Source organism: Xenopus tropicalis, chromosome 2 (assembly GCF_000004195.4).
Source record: "Xenopus tropicalis strain Nigerian chromosome 2, UCB_Xtro_10.0, whole genome shotgun sequence".
Lineage (NCBI taxonomy): Eukaryota > Metazoa > Chordata > Amphibia > Anura > Pipidae > Xenopus > Xenopus tropicalis.
Genome location: NC_030678.2, coordinates 108,838,627 through 108,859,742, shown reverse-complemented (window position 1 = coordinate 108,859,742; position 21,116 = coordinate 108,838,627). Strand labels below are relative to the sequence as shown.

At 36.4% G+C, this 21,116-nt stretch overlaps 1 protein-coding gene across 2 annotated transcripts in view; it reads left to right on the top strand.

The window, feature by feature from the left end:
- Positions 1-21,116, top strand: part of sh3rf3 (SH3 domain containing ring finger 3) — a 229,431-nt gene that overhangs the window by 161,076 nt on the left and 47,239 nt on the right. The window contains exon 4 of one of the 2 annotated variants that reach the window (XM_002937660.5): positions 11,400-11,753. The exons of the other annotated variant lie outside the window; for it this stretch is intronic. Coding sequence (XP_002937706.2) covers positions 11,400-11,753 — 354 coding nt within the window. The remainder of the gene's footprint in view (positions 1-11,399; positions 11,754-21,116) is intronic. 2 annotated transcript variants of the gene reach the window in all.

The following is a 21,116-nucleotide window of genomic DNA, read 5'->3' as shown; positions in this document are numbered from 1 at the left end:
AACTATCAGCAAGCATTCTTGGCTGTAAATCTGATGTGTAAAACATCCCTGTGTGTGGCAATATAATAAGGCACAACACACTGTAGTAAATGAGAAATAAATAATATTACAAATCATTAGATGAAGCATCACTTTAAAGTACTTGAGCTGGAGGTTGGCCATATGTCTTATCTTCTTTGTATTACGTTTGAAATCATTGCTGATGGATATATCATTAGAATATATCCATTCTGATTTAGTACCATTAGGGCACTAAAGGACACCAAGGGGCCCATTTACTTACTCACGAACCGGCCGAATGCATCCGATTGCGTTTTTTTCGTAATGATCGGTATTTGGCGATTTTTTCAGAAAATTATCGCGACTTTTTCGTTGCCATCCGAATGTTGCGCAAAATCTGGCGATTTTTTCGTAGCATTAAAACTTGCGTGAAAAGTCGCGCCTTTTTCGTAGCCATTCCGAAAGTTGCGCAAAATGTTGCGATTTTTTCGTAGCGTTCGGATTCGTTCAAGCTTCAGTATGGTGACTTTTCTTGGGCCAGGTTGGAGCTGCAGGGTGCCATTGAGTCCTATGGGAGGCTTCCAAAATCATGCTAAGTCTGAAACTTTCGGCCGCCGCTTACGAGCGCTCAATACGAAAAAGTCGCGACAAGATACAAGCGAATCGTAATGGCTACGAAAAACTCGCGTTTTTCGTGAAAATCGTATTGGTAACAAAAAAGTCGCGACAATTTCCGAAAAGTCGTAAAGGCGCCGAAAAAATCGCAAAAAATACGAAAAAGTTGCAAAATGTTCGTTTTCCAATCGGAATTTTTCCAATTCGGATTTAAATTTGTGTCTTAGTAAATCAGCCCCCTAATATCATAAAACAGAATGTGAGCATGAAAATACTGCCTCATTTCTATTGGGGAATGTAATAAAAGTTGTAAGGGGAAAAAATGCACACAAATAAGAATAAAAATTAACATTTTGCCATGTAATATTGTTGATTGCATTGTGAATTTTAATTGTGCATTGCGCAATTTTAAAGGCAAACTTTTTTTTTAAGTTTTATTACATACACTGCGTACTGTCGAAAACAATAAAATTTGCAAATTTTCTTCCACTGTCAGAAGTAGTTGGAAAGCAGTTTCCACATTCACAGCGCCCACATTAAATTCTCACAAAATACACAAATAATTTTTATTATTACTACATTATTTTGTTACATTCCTCCCTTTGTTTCTGTACATGTTCTTTATTTTTTGTTGGGCTTTGTGGTCCAATACTTTTATTAGCTAACTTTTATGGACAGTAGACAATCATTAGCAAATAACATTTTAGATATATAGTTAGAAGTCCATCAGTTCAACCCCTCCAAGCGAACCCCACTGCACAAATATACACACATTCATACTGACCTATCTATACACTCACGCATATCTATCTATCTATCTATCTATCTATCTATCTATCTATCTATCATCTATCTATCTTTCATCTATCTATTATATTTCTGTCTATCTATGTATACCAATATCTGTACTTGATGTAGATTTTAGTATCACAATAGCCTTGGATTATGCTTGTTCAAGAACTCATCCAGGCCCCTCTTAAAGGCATTAACAGAATCTGCCATTACCACATCACTAGGAAGGGCATTCCACAACCTCACTGCCCTCACCGTGAAAAACCACCTACGCTGCTGTAAATGAAAGTTCTGTTCCTCTAATCTAAAGGGGTGGCTTCTTGTGTGCTGATCATTTTTATGGGAAAAATATCCTTTGCTATCTGTCTATAATGCCCTCTAATGTATTTGTAAACAGTATTCATGTCCCCTCACAAGCACCTTTTCTCCAAAGAAAACAACCTTGACAGTCTACCCACACAGTTTAAATCCGTAAGTTTTACCAGTTTAATTGAACTCTGACTTTTGAAACAATGTAACACAAGCTGGTAGATTGGCATACCTGTCTTGCTGGATGAGACTGGCTTTTGCAACATTGTTTAAAAAATCATAATCAAGAGTTAAGCAAATGCTGCTTTCATTTGCATTACATTTACATATACAAATATAGGAAAGTTGCTTAGAATTTTGTTTTCTTTTATTAGGCCCTTTAAAACTGCCTTGCATTTCTTTCCTTGATTTGTTTAATTGTAATCATTTGCTAATTAATAATATTAATGGGTTAGAATCTATTGAACAATGGGGTTCAGATAGGATCTCTGATAGGTTTAGTGCTAAATGGCACAAGTGCTCAGTTACAGAGCCCTTGCGGCAGGGGACTTTGTACAGGGCTGTGGGTTAATGCAGCCCTGGACTTACTGCCAGCTATAAATACTTCCCTAGGGTCCCATATTGCCTTGTTTGGTCACATAAAACTATTGCAGATGTTGATCCAGAGAGCTCATAGCATGGCCTAAGCACAACTACACCACTTACCAATTCAGCCATTTCAAGTAAAGCATTGAAATTAGTTCTCAACCTCCTGATCCTGTGTAACATGACTTTTTGTGTATGTTCAATGCAACTGCTTAACCACACGGGAACAGATAACTGACCTAGGAATTTACCCATGTATAGCTACAATTTATTTTTAAGGAAGGTTTTCCATTAATTGTTTTAGAACTGTTATCTTACACTCTGACTAAATAATGCCCAAATGGTTCATTATAATGCACAAAAACATTCTATTTGTAATTGTAATTGTAATCTTCAGAATATATAAATGGAATAGATTCAGCCTTGTTAATGGTTCACAGATCTGTGAGTGTATGTGCTGTAATACTTCTCTTCAAACTATGGGAAAAGGTCAATCTGGCATTCAGTATAACAGCATTTTTACTGTTTCCTGTTGTTTTTTATGTTATGGAATTGTTTGCTGCCTGTTTAAGATTGGTTTAGTGATATATATGATATATATTCAGCCAATGCAATTGTTGTGCAGAGATGAAGGACTATTTTGGCATTTACCAAGGTTTCTAAAATGTTATATTTCTGTAAAATTATAATTCTTTTGCATTGTCAGCCAGACACATAATAAAACTATCATCTGAATATACTGTTGCATGTATGAATAATAAACAGTGTTTTGTTTGATTAACAGAAAAAAATGGGACGTGGAACTTGCTATATCATTATGAAGTTTCCTCATGCATTTGTGTTGTTCTAGCGTGAAGCATTCCTTCATTCCCATGGCAGAGATGAAACAATTGGCAGCTTTAGAAATGCGCAGGAGTTTGCCTATTAGAAAATATGATTGAATACGCCATGGCAACAAAAAATGATTAAAAGAATGAGTAAAATGGTTGCAAAGAGTTATATCTCAATAATAATGGGTAATATATTTAATGGTGTGAAAAGAGATTAGATTAAAGCTTTGTTATATATAATTAGATTGTTAACAAGGATGAAAAGAATAATAAGAGCATCAAGTCCAACTTACTATATCTCTTATTATCTTAATGCTAACCCCGAGAAAAACAACTTAAAGCAAAGAGAATGGCAATAAGTATTAAACCTTTTTCCATTTTTAATTCTGAACTAGTTCCAGTTTCCAGATATCAAGCAGTATTTTCACCAGATCTATCCTTCATTTACATAGAACATCCTCCCACTCTGCAATCCAGAGCCAATTGTAAGCCAAAGTACAGCAACACAGGCAGTCTTCTGCTGCAAAAATTACATTCTCACAACATTTGAAGTTATAAGGACCATTTATCAAGGATGAATAACAATCATCATTATCAGCCTTAAACAGGGACAAACAAGAAATGCCCAGCCTAAACCTTTACTCCTTATATTGATTAGGGGTTGGAAGCCTTGCTATATTGTATCCACAGTCCATGGTTAAATCTAAAAGTGCAAATGTTTAAATTGATACCCTGGAACTACTGTACTTCAGTGAAGTTTGTATTTTTTGCACCTCTTGTGTTTTTTCTTCAGTCTAGACCTCATGGGTGTTATTAGAATTTTTAGAGCCATTAGGAGGAATATAGATACCCTCAAACAGTTGAAGAAATGTATATACTTAATATAGAACAAAATAAAAAGCTTGCAAAATGGCATTACTTTGCTTTACTTCTGAGCATCTATATCCCTTTCAGTGTGTGGCCTATAGCATCAGCATGTGTGCCATACCTTAATGGGTCACTAATAGTGTAGGGCAGGATAAATTGCAGGAGGCACAAGAGAATTTGCAAGATGTCCTGAGAACTGCTAAGTTAGTAAGTTAGTGCATGCAAACCTTTAGCAGCTCTAAGCAATATAGTAAAGGTAACATAGATCCTAAATAACTTCTGTTTTTATTGTGTGTACTTTTTTAGGTGTATTTTTTATACATAGGGGCTCAGACATCTCATTGTACAGGCATGGGGCCTGTTATCTGGTAAGCTCAGAATTTGGGGTTTTGCTGATAAGGGATCTTTCTGTAATTTGGATCACCATACTGTCTACGGAAAAATAATTAAAATAATTAACAAACCTAATAGAATTGTTTTGTCTCCAATAAGGATTAAGTGTATCTTAGTTAGGATCAAGTACAACGTACTGCTTTATAATTACAATATAATTGCTTAAAATGGACTTGGAGATGGCCTTCCTGTAATCCAGAGCTCTCTGGATAACGCATTTACAAATAACGCATCCCATTTAGTTTTTCTTGTTTTTCCTCTCTTAGTTATACAAATATACTTTGTTATACCATCACTCCTGTTGCCTTTAGCTTCCCTGTGTTAAACCTCCTAAAAACAGGTTCTTTGAAAAACTTGGAATCAGGATAAATGTCTCATACTCTTAAAAAAGTAGCACAGTTTGTACTTTTTGGCATTCATATAGTGCTGTACCAAAGGTGATAGAGTCCTTGAATATTAGCTGTCTTCTTCTGCCTATGACAATCTATCTAGTTCTCTGTGTAACCTTGGATTCATTCCATCAGGGACTGGAGCTTTGCCTAATATTTTATCCACAATGGTTTTTCCTCCTTTGCCTGACAAACAAGGGCTTATTCGATGAAGACTCTTTTATTTTTTTGATGATAAAGGATTTCTAGACTCTTACTCATATATATTGAGGAAGAGAAGGAAAACATAAAAATTCTTCCTTTTAGAAATGATGTGAAAAAGTTTTATCATAGGTTTTAACACTTTCCTTGCTGTCAGGAACATTTTTAATGACAGCCAGAAAAGTGTTTTAACAACAGCTGTTCTTGTTTTAAAACAATAAAAACAATTACTCCTTGTCAGAGCTGGAACTACAGGTAAGCAGAAGAGGCACGTGCATGAGGCGCAGTGGGCACGTGCCAGTGGGGGTGGTGGGCACATACCTCTTCTACCTGCCTTCCCCTAGTTTTGGCTAGCAAAATATCAGGGAAACGGTGGGCACATTGGGAGATGTCCAATGAAGTGTGTACATCTTTAAGACAAACAAGCGGGCTCTGTATACATAAAAAAGAGTAAAAAATATGCCCCTTATAATTAAATTTGGCACTAAAAATAATTTTTCATTAATTAAGTATTGTATTCCACATTATAATTTATTAAAGGGGTAGTTCATTAAGTATCTTATAGAATGGCCTATTTTCATTAACTTTTCAATTAGTCTTCATTGTTGATGTGTTTTTTTAATTAGTTGCCTCTTTCAAAATTACAAAGATCTATTGCTCTGTGAGGTAATTATTTTATTTTTACATTTTTTATTACTTATGTTTCTATTCAGACCTCCTTCAACTAATCTTCCAACTTTTCATTCAAACCCCTGCCAGGTTGCTAGGGTACATTGGACCATAGCAACCATATATCTGCTGAAATTCCAAACTAAAGGGATGCTGAACAAAAAGCTAAATAATTTAAACATGGCAGAAAATAAAAAATAACGACCAATTGCAAATGGATTTGGAAAATGCATCATATTAATAGTTAATTTAAAGGCGAACTACCCCTTTAATTTGATAGATAGATATATAGTATACATATTATACATAATCAGCAATCAGTCGTACAGCAGAATTACTAAAGTTCCTGTTCACACTCTTTGGAAATTACCACCTGCTAAAAGACAGCATGTGTCTGGGTAATGATTAAATGGGAAATGAGATTTTGAGAATGAGAATTTGTGGGATTTGAACAAAATTATCTGTCGCAGGGTTATCTTGCAGCTGTGGCTTGCTCTGGCTTGGATAAAGGTTCCATATGGAGTAGTACAGCTTGTCATTATGGCAATCCAATGGAATAATAGCACTCACTTATTGTCTTCCTAATTTGGGAAATCACTAATTAGATTTTACGGGCAGAGTGGCAGACATCTTTCCCACCATTAAATGCTATAAATAAAAAAAAGTTAAATCTGGTTTCAACCTACCATAGAGGATATTGTGATCACTTTTGTCTGCAACATGGTGGGGTGAAAAAATGGCAAAACCTCTTTGTTGTAACAGGAAATTAAAACATTTTACTCACTTCTGAAAATGATAACAATTTTGAAGGACATTGATTGACTAGAAAACATGGGTCATGGGTCCATGACATGCCCAAGTACAGGTATGAGATCCGTTATGTGGAACCCTGTTTTCCAGAAGGCTCAGAATTACCGAATATACTCCATTATAAGCAAATAATCCAAATTTTTAAAAATGATTCCCTTGTTCTCTGTAATAATAAAACAGTACATTTTATTTAATCCTAGATATAAATAATCTTTATTGTAGGCAAAACAATCCTATTGGGTTTATTTAATATTTAAATGATTTTTTTAGGGGGCATATATTTAGATACAAATTACGGAAAGACTCCTAACCCAGTCCCAGGTCTGGATAACAGGTTCTATACTTGTATTGCTAGATAAATGATTCCAAAACCTATTTTAGTGAATGATGCAAGTTACAACCAGGGATGCCCACCCCACGCTCCTTCAGCTGTAGAAACTAGGGGGCACATTCATGAAAACACAAGTTTGAATCCCGAATTGGATAGATCGCAAATATCATGAATATGCTTACGAAAAAATTGTATTAGTCACGATAATATCGTATTGGCGATCCGAAAGTCACAAAATTTTGATACGTGCCAAAAGTCGCCGAAAATATGAGTGTTCATGGATTAGTAAATCTCCCCCTAGGAGTTGTGCATTCCTTCAGATGTTAAAGAAAAATAGGTTAATTGTCTTGCATGAACTTCAAGAACTTCATCTCAGTTCTTGAAAAAAAAAAAAAAATTATTTATTTATTAATTAGAAAAATAAAAAACGAAAATGAATGTTTTAGTTTACATTTCCAGTTTAATGTTGCTGTTGGGTATGCATACATGTTTCTATCCTGGTTATATTATGAAAACACAAGACTAGAGTTTAAAATTTTGTGCTGTGTGGGTGTTACTTTTATGAATATTTTTGGTCCGTTTATCACTGCTTTGTCTCATTTACTGTAAGCATTGTGTTTCCTATAGAAAATGGTGACAAGCAGATGGGACTTTTTTTTTTATTTGGGCAGCACCTTGGATCATTGGTTAGCGCTTTTGCAAAAAGTTTGTATGGTCTCCATGTATCTATGTGGTGGCCATGTATCTATGTGGTGGCCATGTATCTATGTGGGGCCCATGGATCTATGTGGTGGCCATGTATCTATGTGGTGGCCATGTATCTATGTGGTGCCCATCTATCTATGTGGTGGCCATGCATCTATGTGGTGGCCATGTATCTATGTGGTGGCCATGTATCTATGTGGTGCCCATCTATCTATGTGGTGGCCATGCATCTATGTGGTGGCCATGTATCTATGTGGTGGCCATGTATCTATGTGGTGCCCATCTATCTATGTGGTGGCCATGTATCTATGTGGTGCCCATCTATCTATGTGGTGGCCATGTATCTATGTGGTGGCCATGTATCTATGTGGTGGCCATGTATCTATGTGGTGGCCATGTATCTATGTGGTGCCCATCTATCTATGTGGTGGCCATGTATCTATGTGGTGGCCATGTATCTATGTGGTGCCCATGTATCTATGTGGTGCCCATGTATCTATGTGGAGTACAGGAAGAGTTTCTTGACTCTTGATAAAACTGACCCTGGTGTTTGTGTGACTGTAATTCATTGTAAACTCTGCTTGGGGTAGGGGCAGATGTATCATGCACTATCTCTGTGAAGCTGTTTGTAAAGGGTTTGGTGCTATATAAAAGTATAATAATACTACTTTTAATAAAAAAATAATAATTTTATCCTAGGTGGATGCATCAGTGGATTCATCAGTAGCAGCTCTTACAGAGCTGAGCTTACAGAGTAACCCTATGGAAGTAGCAGGTTTACTTATGAACCATGCGGTTCTTACATTAGCCACTGGGCAGACGGGAGCTAATCAGAACCACATGCTGCAATACAGAATCAACATAATAAGCCAGGTGGTGAAATGGGGGGACTTTCTAAACACTCTGTCTCATCTGATGAAGGCATGTGCTGCTTGGCTTTTCTTTTTAGCATACTACAATATGGCATTTGCAATTCCTTCATCTTAAAACAATACCTTTCACTCAAAGACAAATAGGTGCAATATGCTGAAAAGGGAATTGTCTAGATATTATACCAGATGACTAAGAAATGATTTGATTACTTCATATGTATGAGTATTTTACTCCTTCTGGCAAGGATTGAAGAATGTATGCTGACTCCTGTGCTTAGAGGGATCCACGCAATGTCAGCAGTTTTGCACTCAATAAGGACCTGTCATTGGTGTTTATTGTGCTGTTATCACTTTCATCACTTGTTCTCAGTGTATGTGCAAGGCTAAAGCACCCATTTTCTCAAAATAAAAATGGGAGCATCCAAAAAGCCAAGCAGTTTTTAACTATTTCTGCTGAAATCATTGTTCTGTTGTAAATTATCTATTCAAAATGCTGTTATGTTACCAAGGTAACAGATTGCAACGGGCTTTGTAAAAAAAAAAAAGAGCTTTTGTGAACTTAATGGCAACACATATTTAATTTTCTTTGACTAAATAAGGCATCAGGTGTACATACCAAGAAATAAGCAATCTTCAAAAGGTACTTGTAGAGATATTTTTAGAAACAGCAGAGATTTAACACAATTATAATGGCTACCAGTATGTCTGGGGCAAGGAAGTCAATCATTAACTTATCATAGAAAAATTCGGAATTGCTGAAAAAACAAAATATAGGATTAGACTTGGAAATATGCTTTATTATATTCAAACTTCTCTTACTATATGATACGGTACTTCTGTTACTATTGAGTTCCTGGGACTTGCAAATGTGCAAAATGTGCAAATGCATATTTTATAAATTATAATCCCATATCAGACTAGAGGTGAAGCAGGTTTATATAGTCCAGTGTATTTCACAGAGTGCCACATTGTTTGCTCTATTGTGTTAGACTGTATACTTTAACAAACCCTGCTATGTGTGTGTGTATATATATATATATATGTGTACATACATATATATATATTCAGATATTGGACCCCTTATCTGGAAACCCATTATCCAGAAAGTTCCGAATTACGGAAAGGTCATCCCCCATAGACTCCATTTTAATCAAATAATTAACATTTTTAAAAATGATTTCCTTTTTCTCTGTAATAATAAAACAGTACCTTGTACTTGATCCCAACTAAGATATAATTAATCCTTATTGGAGCTAAAATAATCCTATTGGGTTTAATTACTGTTTAAATAATTTTATTTGCAGACTTAAGGTAGGAGATCTGAATTAAGGAAAGACCCCTTATCCGGAAAACCCCAGGTCCTGAGCATTCTGGATAGCAGGTCCCAATACCTGAACATACATATATACACACACATATATTTTTGCACACATACACATAGATTGGATATTACTATAAACAATGTGCTATGTTTTCATCAGTATATTGTCAGCTGTTTAGATGACATACAGATCTAAGCTTAAAGTAGAAATAATAATTTTACCCATTTGCTAATGTATTGGCTTTCAAAAGACATGTTTTCACCCACAGTATTGTTGACAGAGCTAAAACTGATGATAAATATACAGCTGACAAAATGACATACATGAATGACATTTGAAGAGGCATTTCTGCTATTTCTGGTGCTTGATAGTTATCATAAAATGGTTTATGGCATCTCACTTAGCCTTTGTATATTTATTTCCTTTATGTCACTGTCAGAGGTTAAAGTGAAAATAATTTGCTGTTGACCCGTGCTTTCCATTTAAATGGACAACTTTTTCAGTGATTCGTAACCAAAACTTTTAATGCCAAATTAATAATGGCAAGTATTGGGTATGTATAATCAAGCAGTAGAATTCTTAATGAATCAAACGAAAGTGAGAGTAGGACTGGCCAGAGCAATATATGCAATATATGGATAAACAGTCCCTGTTTTGCTTAAAGGGGAGGGCATTTTTTGGTAGCTTAATGCACAAAATGTTTAAATGTCTAAGCATATTAATGATGGCGAGTGCAGAGCATTTCTTGTCTTTGTCTGTAAGTATTGGCTATGTGGCAGGTTGGCCCAAAATGGACTTGGTGGGAGCGACTTAATATAATTTTTTTATGAAAGTCTCAGCCTGACCCATAAGTGTTCTGTGCATGAATATGAAACATGCTCACTCTTTGCTTGAACATACATTTACAAACAATGTTTATAGAACATACATTTTGGTTCAGATTTGTATAGGAAACAAAATAATCATCAGAACTTCAGTATTTGGTACACAAGAAGAATAAACAATATCTTGCTGTTAAAGTTAGGATCCCTTTGTGCTTACAGGTCCAGCTGGCATACTACAAAAAATTGTAAAAATATTCAGTTAAAAAAAGAATTGGGTTTGCACTATAAACCTCCAAAAATCTTGTCTGAACTGTAGGTAACTGCCAACAAAAAGGGAACATTGCTGTTAATTTTTATTAGGGCTAATGTTGAGCATACTGCCTGCCCACCCCTCAGGTTTATTTAGAATTGCTTGTCTGCTTTCCATCTATGTTAAGCTGTTGCATGTACATAATAACTGAGGTGCATGTGATTCCATCCACAGATGTCACTGTTTTAACCTTCATTACATTCCCTCCATAACATAGTTAATGTTTGTTAAATCAACATGCTATGCAGTAATGTGCCATATAATATAATTTGAACATCCATTACCAAAATGAAATATTTTCCTCTTGCCTTGGTAACCAAAATATGGAGAAACTAAAGCTCTGGAATTGTATATACCATAGGCATGATGGAATATTCATTACATGAATAACTTATTGACCACACCTGTTTGAAAACACCAGCTTTCATTATACATTGCTCATGTACTCAAATGTTTTCTTAATTTTGGCAGTTACCTGTAGTTTTGTTCAGAAAACAGAGCATACAGAAGGCAAGATGACATCCATTTAATGTGTTCTCTTTTCTTTTGTCTTAATGTCCCCCTTTGGCAATCAGCTGAACGAAACAGCAAAACAGCTCATTGAGAAGGACAAGATGTGTTTAACAGCAGCGCAAGGCTATGAGGTCCCTGTCTCATTTGATGCCAGCATGTTAGTCAGTGTGACTCAAAGCCCTACTTTAAACAGTGCCGGAGCAGGCAGTGCCAACCAGAGGCACATCGACATCAAGAGGAATACCAAGAAACGGCATTCATTCACTGCCCTGAGTATGACGCACAAATCCTCCCATGCCATGAATAACAGGCATTCCATGGAAATTAGTGCACCAGTATTGATCAGTTCTAGTGATCCCCGTGCTGCTGCCAGAATCGGAGAATTGACTCAGCTTTCATCCAGTGCTCCAGCCCAGGTAATTGTTTAAAGAGCATTGACTTGGGCTTTAAGGCCCAAATTTTTACTCACCTGGAAAAAAATTGGATTTTAATTTTACTGGCCTACCTGCTGCATTAGAGTACACAGTTCAGTGTGCCAGTGTGAGGCATGTATGTCCCAGTCATTTTTTCTGATTTCTGCTTTGCATGTAATAACATACTAATCATACTAATCACAAATCTAATATTTAAAGAAGTCGGGGCAGCTCTGAATTAGGATTGTCCTAATTTTGACAGCATCAAATGGATCACATGTAAAAAAATAGCTGCTCTTTGTTATTCATGGCTTTTGGAAGGTTTTAATGGGGTTCAAAAATATATATAAATATAACCCCTGGTGTTTAGAGAAATAATACCATATTATTTTTTAACCTCTGCTAACATTACACTGTATTTTCTGCAATTTGTGTTCATTAAGCTCCATTCATGTAGCTGTGATGTTGGTGTTGGACCTGAGGCGGTAACGCTGGAAACAATACTTGGTTTCCATCAGGTTCAGATATTCCAGTACCTCTGTCAAGAAATGTATTAATTATATGTTGATGACATCAAATATTCCTTTCAAATATTCTTTACCCAAGGGAAGAACCCATCAGCCAACTTTGCAGAATGGATTTAAAACATTTGTCCTTAAATGATTTCTTCTGCCATTAAAGCGACAGCCGCTTGACAGATTAAACTATAAGTAGCTCATAAATCTCAGTTTTTGTGTATAAAAATATGAGGATCAGTGTGATTAAATGTATGGAGAACAAGGGACGAGTGGGATCCTTTTGTTATTTAATAGATTTTGAGTTATTTCTCATGTATACATTGGTGTTTCTTTTTATACTTGTAATAACCTCTCATAATCATATGCCAGATTGTGAGTTAGACAGAATGCACTAATTTACATTACCTTTACTCTACAGTACAATAAGGAGAAAGTGATTGACTGCGTGGAAAATGAATAAATAAAATAAAATCAATTTACATGATAATGAAAATAGTGAAAGATGATCGTTGAAATGTAATCATGGTACTATAAATGGTATCATGCTCCCTGTCCCATCTGCCTACTATTTTCTACAGATAGCATCCGAACATAAATCATGATGTTTTACTGAACGCATCACTGAACCTAAATACCTTCTCGGCATATTTTTTTTATTCGCTCCCTTTGAAAAGATGACAGCTAAATGATGACACACCGTGCTGACATGTACTAACACCCAGTGATCAGTGCAGAAAATCCCAGCCTTCACAGCGTGTTCACAGTAAATAAGAGTAGTCATCTTCACTAGAGACGCTGTAGTTCTTGTTTGGAGAGACAACTTTTGTTTGTATGGGACAAGGACCTGCTTGACAGTTTTTAATAAAGATTCAAGCTTTACAAAAAGCCGCATTGTTGGATTCTGCTGTATCATGAGTTTATTATGGTGTTCTACACCATAGAAAAACTGATAGAGGTTTTTATTCACCTTATTCTGCAAAATAAGCAGGGACTTTTGAAAACAAATGCTATAGCATCTGATACAGCCTGTTATTTATTTTGATTGCCTACTGTATATAACATATGTCATGTAGCATGTTGAGTGTTTTGTGTATATGGGATGTTTTTGGGGTAGGTAAAGGAATGTGCCCTGTGCTGTTAGCCATCATCACAGTGACTCAGTGATAAGCAAAAGTAATGTAAAAGCAATATACTGTATTGCATAGCTGATATTGAACATATGCCCAACGTGTAGCCCTTCAGTTGTGACCAGTGATCTTCCAGAATGCCACTGATAGCCGAAGGAAAATTTGGGTTCCAGGTAACATTTAGGACAGAAAGTGCGTAAACAGGAAAGAGTAAGGAAGGGTTAACATATGCAAGGAAGAGATAGAGAAGTATATACAGATCTTGGTAAAGCAATAATACATTTAAAAAAGTTTTTGAGCAAGGTAATAAAACAGAGATGGGACATGGTATAATGGAAGACAATGCCACACATGATCTTGCAGTCCAAGAGCTCTGATAATTAAAAGTAATGGAAATTGTTAGAGATCTCTCTGCTGTTTTCTTTAGAAAAAAAGGTGGATGAAAGGACTGCATAAAATGTATTTGCTGTACAGAAAACAGTGCAGTATGCATCTTAATAACAAAAAAAATCCCTCTTTGTATTAAAGCTTTATATTAATGTGTCCATTTTTACTTTCGTCATTCCTCTTGGTTTATGTACAGCTGTGGCCAAAGGTACTGATGAACATGCATATGCCAAGTATAAAACACTCTATAGCAACTTACAGTAGCTTCTCTGGCATCTGCCATTCAGGGCCTGTAATCTGTAGGGGTCATTTATGACTGCAAGTGCATTTATCTAAGAACAATTTCTTAGAATAATGCAATTTTTCTTGCACTTTGTTCCAAATCAGATGCAATTAAGGGCACATCTCAATCTAAAGTATAGGAAGCACATGTCACTCGAACCAAACACTGGAGATGATGTCAACATGACAAAATATTGATTTTGTCCTGTTAACGTCATTTCCAGTGTTTGGTTTGAGTGACATGTGCTTCCTATACTTTAGATTGAGATGTGCCCATTGACACAGGGTCCTAAGGGAACCCAGAAGCTCCTGAGGTGGCAGTAGCTCCAAGGCTCCCCTGCATTTATAGATGCAACTGCCCATAAATCAAAATGAGAGGCAGGAGGGACTGAGTGGCACTGAGCATAGCTATACAGAAGTTCAAAGAACTCATATTGATGCAAGTAGCTTTAATAAATGGGATTTTACATACAGCTGACTGTGGTGAAATTTGTGAGAACACAATTGTGCTTGTGCCTGTAAATGACTCTTTGGGGCAGAATAACTAAAACTCTATAACTTCTTCATTTTAAAATTAGACTGATTTAGTCAAATAGGGTCTGACTTTTACTAAAAAAACTCAATATGAAAAGTCTGTGCAAAAGAAACTGTGACTTGTTCAAATTGTTGCTGTGAAAACTCACATTTTTTGAGTTGTCGCCCCAAAACCTTTTCTTTATTGAATTGTCGCACAAAAAACCAGCATCAAAAATACGAAGCCTCTAAAGTTTTAGGACAAAAGATGGATCTTCAAGGAAAGGGACTTCTGCCATTGACTTCCATGTGATCTCAGCAAGTTTTAATTGGCAAATTGTTGGATTTGGAGCCGATTTGACGCATAGTAAATCTGGAGAAAATTGTGACCTTTTGTTTCTGCAGCTTTTAGTGCTAAAAATCTGAATCGAGAAAACAAAAAAATCTGATGGTTAGTAAATGGGCCCCTTTGTGTCATCAGTGTTATGGCTGCAGGCAATAGCATGCCAAAAAGGTATATATAAATAATCTTTAGCTAATCACAGCATCTTAATAGCACAGGACATTTACATATAGGATGTAATCAGTTAGAAAGCAGGACAGGTCTGCTTCGTAATGAAAAGAATAGGAGTAGTCACATAGTTACATAGTTACATAGGGTTGAAAAAAGACCAGAGTCCATCAAGTTCAACCCATCCAAGTAAACCCAGCACACACAACCCACACCTACCAATCTATACACTCACATACATAAACTATATATACAACCACTAATACTAACTGTAGATATTAGTATCTCAATAGCCTTGGATATTCTGATTGTTCAAGAACTCATCCAGGCCCCTCTTAAAGGCATTAACAGAATCTGCCATCACTAGGAAGGGCATTCCACAGCCTCACTGCCCTCACCGTGAAAAACCACCTACGCTGCTTCAAATGGAAGCTCCGTTCCTCTAATCTAAAGGGGTGACCTCTGGTGCGCTGATTGTTTTTATGGGAAAAAAGAACATCCCCTATCTGCCTATAATCCCCTCTAATGTACTTGTACAGAGTAATCATGTCCCCTCGCAAGCGCCTCTTTTCCAGAGAAAACAACCCCAACCTCGACAGTCTCACCTCATAGTTTAAATCTTCCATCCCCTTTACCAGTTTAGTTGCACGTCTCTGCACTCTCTCCAGCTCATTAATATCCTTCTTAAAGGACTGGAGCCCAAAACTGCGCCGCATACTCAAGGTGAGGCCTTACCAGGGGCCTATAAAGAGGCAAATTATGTTGAGTCAATGCCCTTTTTTATACAAGACAGCACTTTATTTGCTTTAGTAGCCACAGAATGACACTGCCTGGAATTAGACAACTTGTTATCTACAAAAACCCCTAGATCCTTCTTCATTAAGGATACCCCCAACACACTGCCATTCAGTGGATAGTTCATGTTTATATTATTTCTACCAAAGTGCATAACTTTGCACTTATCAACATTGAACCTCATTTTCCAGTTTGCTGCCCAGTTATCTAATTTTGTCAAATCGCTCTGCAAAGTGGCAGCATCCTGCATGGAACTTATAGTTTTGCACAATTTAGTGTCATCAGCAAAAATAGAAACAGTATTGTCTATGCCCACCTCCAGGTCATTAATAAACAAGTTAAAAAGTAAAGGACCAAGGACAGACCCCTGCGGTACTCCACTAACCACACTGGCCCAATTAGAAAATGTTCCATTTACCACCACTCTTTGTAAACTATCCTTCAGCCAGTTCTCTATCCAATTACAAATATTATGTTCTAGGCCAATATTCCTCAATTTGATCATTAACCTTCTGTGAGGTACTGTATCAAACGCTTTAGTAAAGTCCAAGTAGATGACATCAACTGCCATTCCAGCATCGAGGTTCCTGCTCACCTCCTCATAAAAGGCGACTAAATTAGTCTGGCAAGATCTGTTACGCATAAAACCATGCTGGCACAAACTAATAGTATTGTGAACTGCAATGTATTCAAGTACCCTATCCCTTATTACCCCTTCCAAAATCTTTCCTACTACTGATGTCAGACTAACAGGCCTATAGTTTTCAGGAACGGGATCCATTTTCAAATAATGGCACCACATTAGCAATTCGCCAGTCTCTCGGCACTATGCCAGACCTCAATGAATCCTGAAAAATTATCCGGTCCTGGACCTTTGTTTACCTTTACATGTTCAAGTTGTCAGTAGCTATATTACTAGAACTGGGCATATTAAAAGGGAAGCCTTCACTGCCGTCTGAGCAACAGTAAATATACAGTATATAGTATACAGAGCAAATAACTAAAAATATCAGACCTCCTTTCCTGAAGTAGCACCTTCAATTCATATGTATAAGTGCAAATATGAAGAATGATTTTCTGTGGACAATATGCTAGGAAAATAGAAGTTCTATCTTACCTCTAGATAAGGAATATTGTCCTGATGTGCTGCAATGTGTCACCTCTGTGCTACGTTTAATTAAATTGAAATTGCTAAAACCCTTGAAACACAAAGTAGCTTGAAATTAAAATGAATTAACTTTTTAATGAAGCTGCATTGAAATATAAAGAGCTATAATGTTTACTGAAGCAGTGGAATGCAAATTTATAACAGGGAAGTCTTTTAAACACTCATATGACCATTTAGTGTTTAAACATGTGTTAGGTTTTAATATGTGGGAGGCAATTTGCTCAGGTGACTGTGTAAATTATATCTGACATGTAAGATGTCAGTTGAGAGAAACTGAGGGAGAGGCAGTGCTCTGCAGAGGAAAAGCCATAGCGGAATTCTCTGCAGTTTTAAATCTATTTGTTAATGTAATTGTGATTGAGAGCATTGTGTTTGTTTATCCATTTCTGCTTTTAATTACAAAGTTACAAATAACTTGAAATAAATAATTATTCTGACAAGCTAATGAACTAATCTCCTTTTATCAGCTGAGGTTTTCTTTTGATGGTAGCAGATTCCTGCTTTTTGCAGAAACAACTCCCCCTTTTCCTGAATGGAAAATACCCTGATTATTTACATGATTGTGTAAGTACAGCCCGATAAGAAAGAGTAGGGTGCCCTAATGCTGGTTTCTTCTTTTTCTAGAGATACCACCTAATGGCGCAACTTAAAAATACCAATAAATCATGAAACAAATACAACATTTAGATGCTATTAATGCACCTATATATTTGCAGGCTATGCTTTCCAATAAGATTTTCTTTCTAAACATTGAAAATGTTAATGCACAGTTACATCTGATTTCATAAACTTTAACATATAGAAACAAAATAAATACAGGCATGGAATCAGTTAGAAAGAAACCCGTTATCCAGAAAGTTCAGATTTATCGGAAGGCCATCTCTCATAGACTCCATTTTAATCAAATAATTCAGATTTGTAAAAATGATTTCCTTTTCTCTGTAATAATAAAACATTACCTTGTACCAAAAAAATATAGCATTAATGCCCATTGGAGATAAAACAATTATTTTGGCTTTATTTCATATTTAAATGATTTTTAGTAGATCTAATTATGGAAAGACCCCTTATCCAGAAAACCCCAGATCCCAAGCATTCTGGATAACAGGTCCCATACCTGTCGTAAGTGTATACATTGGTATGTAAAAGTCAGTATTTAGTACCACTTACTGTGGCACAGAACTCAGCTTGCAAATGCCAGTCAATAGTCTTTCAGTTGTTGTGGTAGAGGTTTTTGCTCACTCTTGCTTGGAGATCAATTCTAATGCCAAGATCTTCTTAGGCCATCTTGCATGTTGAATTTCTACCCACACCTTTTCAATGGCATTGAAGTCAGGGGACTGTGAGTGCCATTCAAAAAATCTTCCGCTTGCTTTTTTTCAAGTTGCTTGTGGCAACGATTGAGGTATGTTTAGAATCATTGCCTTAGTGTACAAGCTATCACCTTTTTAGCTCAGCTTCTTGGCTGACTGTTTTAGTATCCAGAATTTGCTGATATTAAGTGAAATCCATTCCTTCTTCTACACATTCAATATATCCTGTGCCACTGGCTACCAGACAACCCCAAAGCTTATTGGATCCACAGTTTTTTTTTCATCAAAAATTGCTTCTTTTTTTCTCCTCCACACAAACCTTGTTTGATTGTGGCTTAAGAGCTACATTTATATTTCATTAGTCTCTAAAACTTGTTTCCAAAAGGCTTCTGGCTTTTGTGATACATTTGCAGGCAGGGCTTCCCCCTGATGACTCTTCCACGCAGATCTTATTTGTGCAACCTGTGTTGTGTCAGCCAAACCTTCCTGCAGGTCCTTTGCAGTCTTGAGAATTTGACTTCACCTTTCCGGCCATCACATGAGCAGTTCTCTCTAAAAGTATTCTTGCTCTTCCAGATCTTACCTTTACTTCTACATTACAGCTGTGGAAATGCTGCAGGCATTTTTCAAACTTCTCATAGCATTCCCCTGCTTATTAGACATCAGTTAATTTAATTTATGTTATTATGTCATATTTATGTTATTAAGTGGAAACACAAAAGTTCGGAGTGTCAGATTTTATTGAGCTCTGCAGTTGACAACTCCTAATGGCTGTTAAGTCCTAATGAGTAATTAGTATCAGGAAGTGAAATTAATTGTAATTATCCATTGTAACTGTCCAACATTTGCAAATATATTGTTTTTGACACACGGATTCCTGCACTAGTTTTCTGTTGTGCAGAATATGAAGTTGCAGAGCACCGGGTCACTTCATTAGTTAAAAAAAAAAACACTTTTATTGCCTACATTAAAATCATCACAGAGACCCACACCATAAGCTTCATGGCTTCATGCCACTTCGTCAGAAGATATCGTTTGGCAAGGAATACCAAACTTTTGCATTTAACTCTATAGTGTGTTAAGTGTATAGGGTTGTTTTTAATATGTTGCTAATACAGACCACTCATATAGAGCTGCTGAACGAGCACCAAAGAAGTAAGCCAAGCAGAGATTATTTGAGTTTGACAGCATGGGACATACAGACAACTGTGAACCACACCTCATCCCTGAATTGAATTGAACTGAGTTTTCTGTATTAGATATTCAAATTACAACAAAAAAGCTAAAAAAAATAAAAAAAAATAAAAGAAGAGCCAGAACAATAATAATAATCTAATCAATAAGCAAAAGAACAATAAAGCACAACAGAGAAAGCAGTCGTTGCTATAGAAAAAGAGTAAAATAAAAAATTATGGGTATTAGAAAAGTGCAGAAAGGCAGAGCAGAAAATCTAAGGAAGGATTAGGGGCCTGCATTAAAAAAGGGATAGGCAAAAGAAGAAAAAGGATAGAACAGTGGAAAGCATTAGGAAAGGAATGAAGCTGGAGGAGTCAGAAATTGACATTGGAGAATAAGGTTTGTAAGACCGTTTCTCCATCATTGTATGTCTATTTCCATGTCACCTGCCATTGACTGTAATAGAAATTTGCCTGTACCAGCAATGTCAGGTGTCTGTAAGTTTTGCTTATTTGTGTCTGTAAGTTACCCTCCCGTTTAGATTGTAAGCTCTACGGGACAGGGACCTCCATCCTCTTGTGTCTTTGACTCTTATCTTATTACAATTGTATCTTTTATTTATTTGTGCTTATTGTAATACTTTGTATTTATCTATTTTAATACCCCCTGTTTGTATGAATGTATTCTACTGTACACCGCTGCGTACATAAGTACAGCTTTATAAATAAAGATATACATACATAGGAAAAAAAGAAAGGAAAGAAGGGATCTGCCAGGCCTTATGGACTGCGCTTACCCAGGTTCTTAATCCTGAACACAGACAACAGGCAAATCATTACAGACACTGCTTGCCAAAATGGCCAGTGCAGTATTATATGGACCCAGGCCTGCTTTTTCAGTAGTAATCTAAAAAACAGATCTGTCTGGGAAGCCAGTCATGCATAGGTATGTATGGATCATCGAAATGAACTGATACAGCCTAAGGTGTGATCATCAGACATTTGATCAGTCTGTCTGAAAATTGTCCCAAATAGCACATTTTAAGATCCTCACCTTTATCCTCTATCTCTGTACATGTCTCTTAAAAGGACAAGATAATGCACAGTAATATCTGAGATGCATAAGGTACAGTAAACAAGGGATTCTTGCCCATTTCCAAGATGGAATTATGTGCTAGGCATAGACATTTAAGTCACCAACAAAAATCAATTTAAGCCTCATGAGAAACATAAAGGAAAAAGTCAGAAACACTGATATTTATTGACAAACAAGTAACATGGAAGCAGAGAAACAAACACTTGTAAGTAAGTGCAATTACAGGGGAGAGCTTTATTGTTGGCAAAACTGGAATCTTTGTCTGAGCTATCCCTGATCTAGTTTCCCCCAGTCTCATAACATAGAAATTCAGCACAACCACTCATTTCAGGACTATCTTCTACACAAGAATTTACTTGCATTCTCTGTATTATTGCTAATGGAAATGGCTAACAACAGTCATTCATTTCTCAGGGGACCTGAAATAAAGTGGAGAATCACCTTTGCTTTCCAAAAAGGGGCAACTTGTTAAGCATCTTAC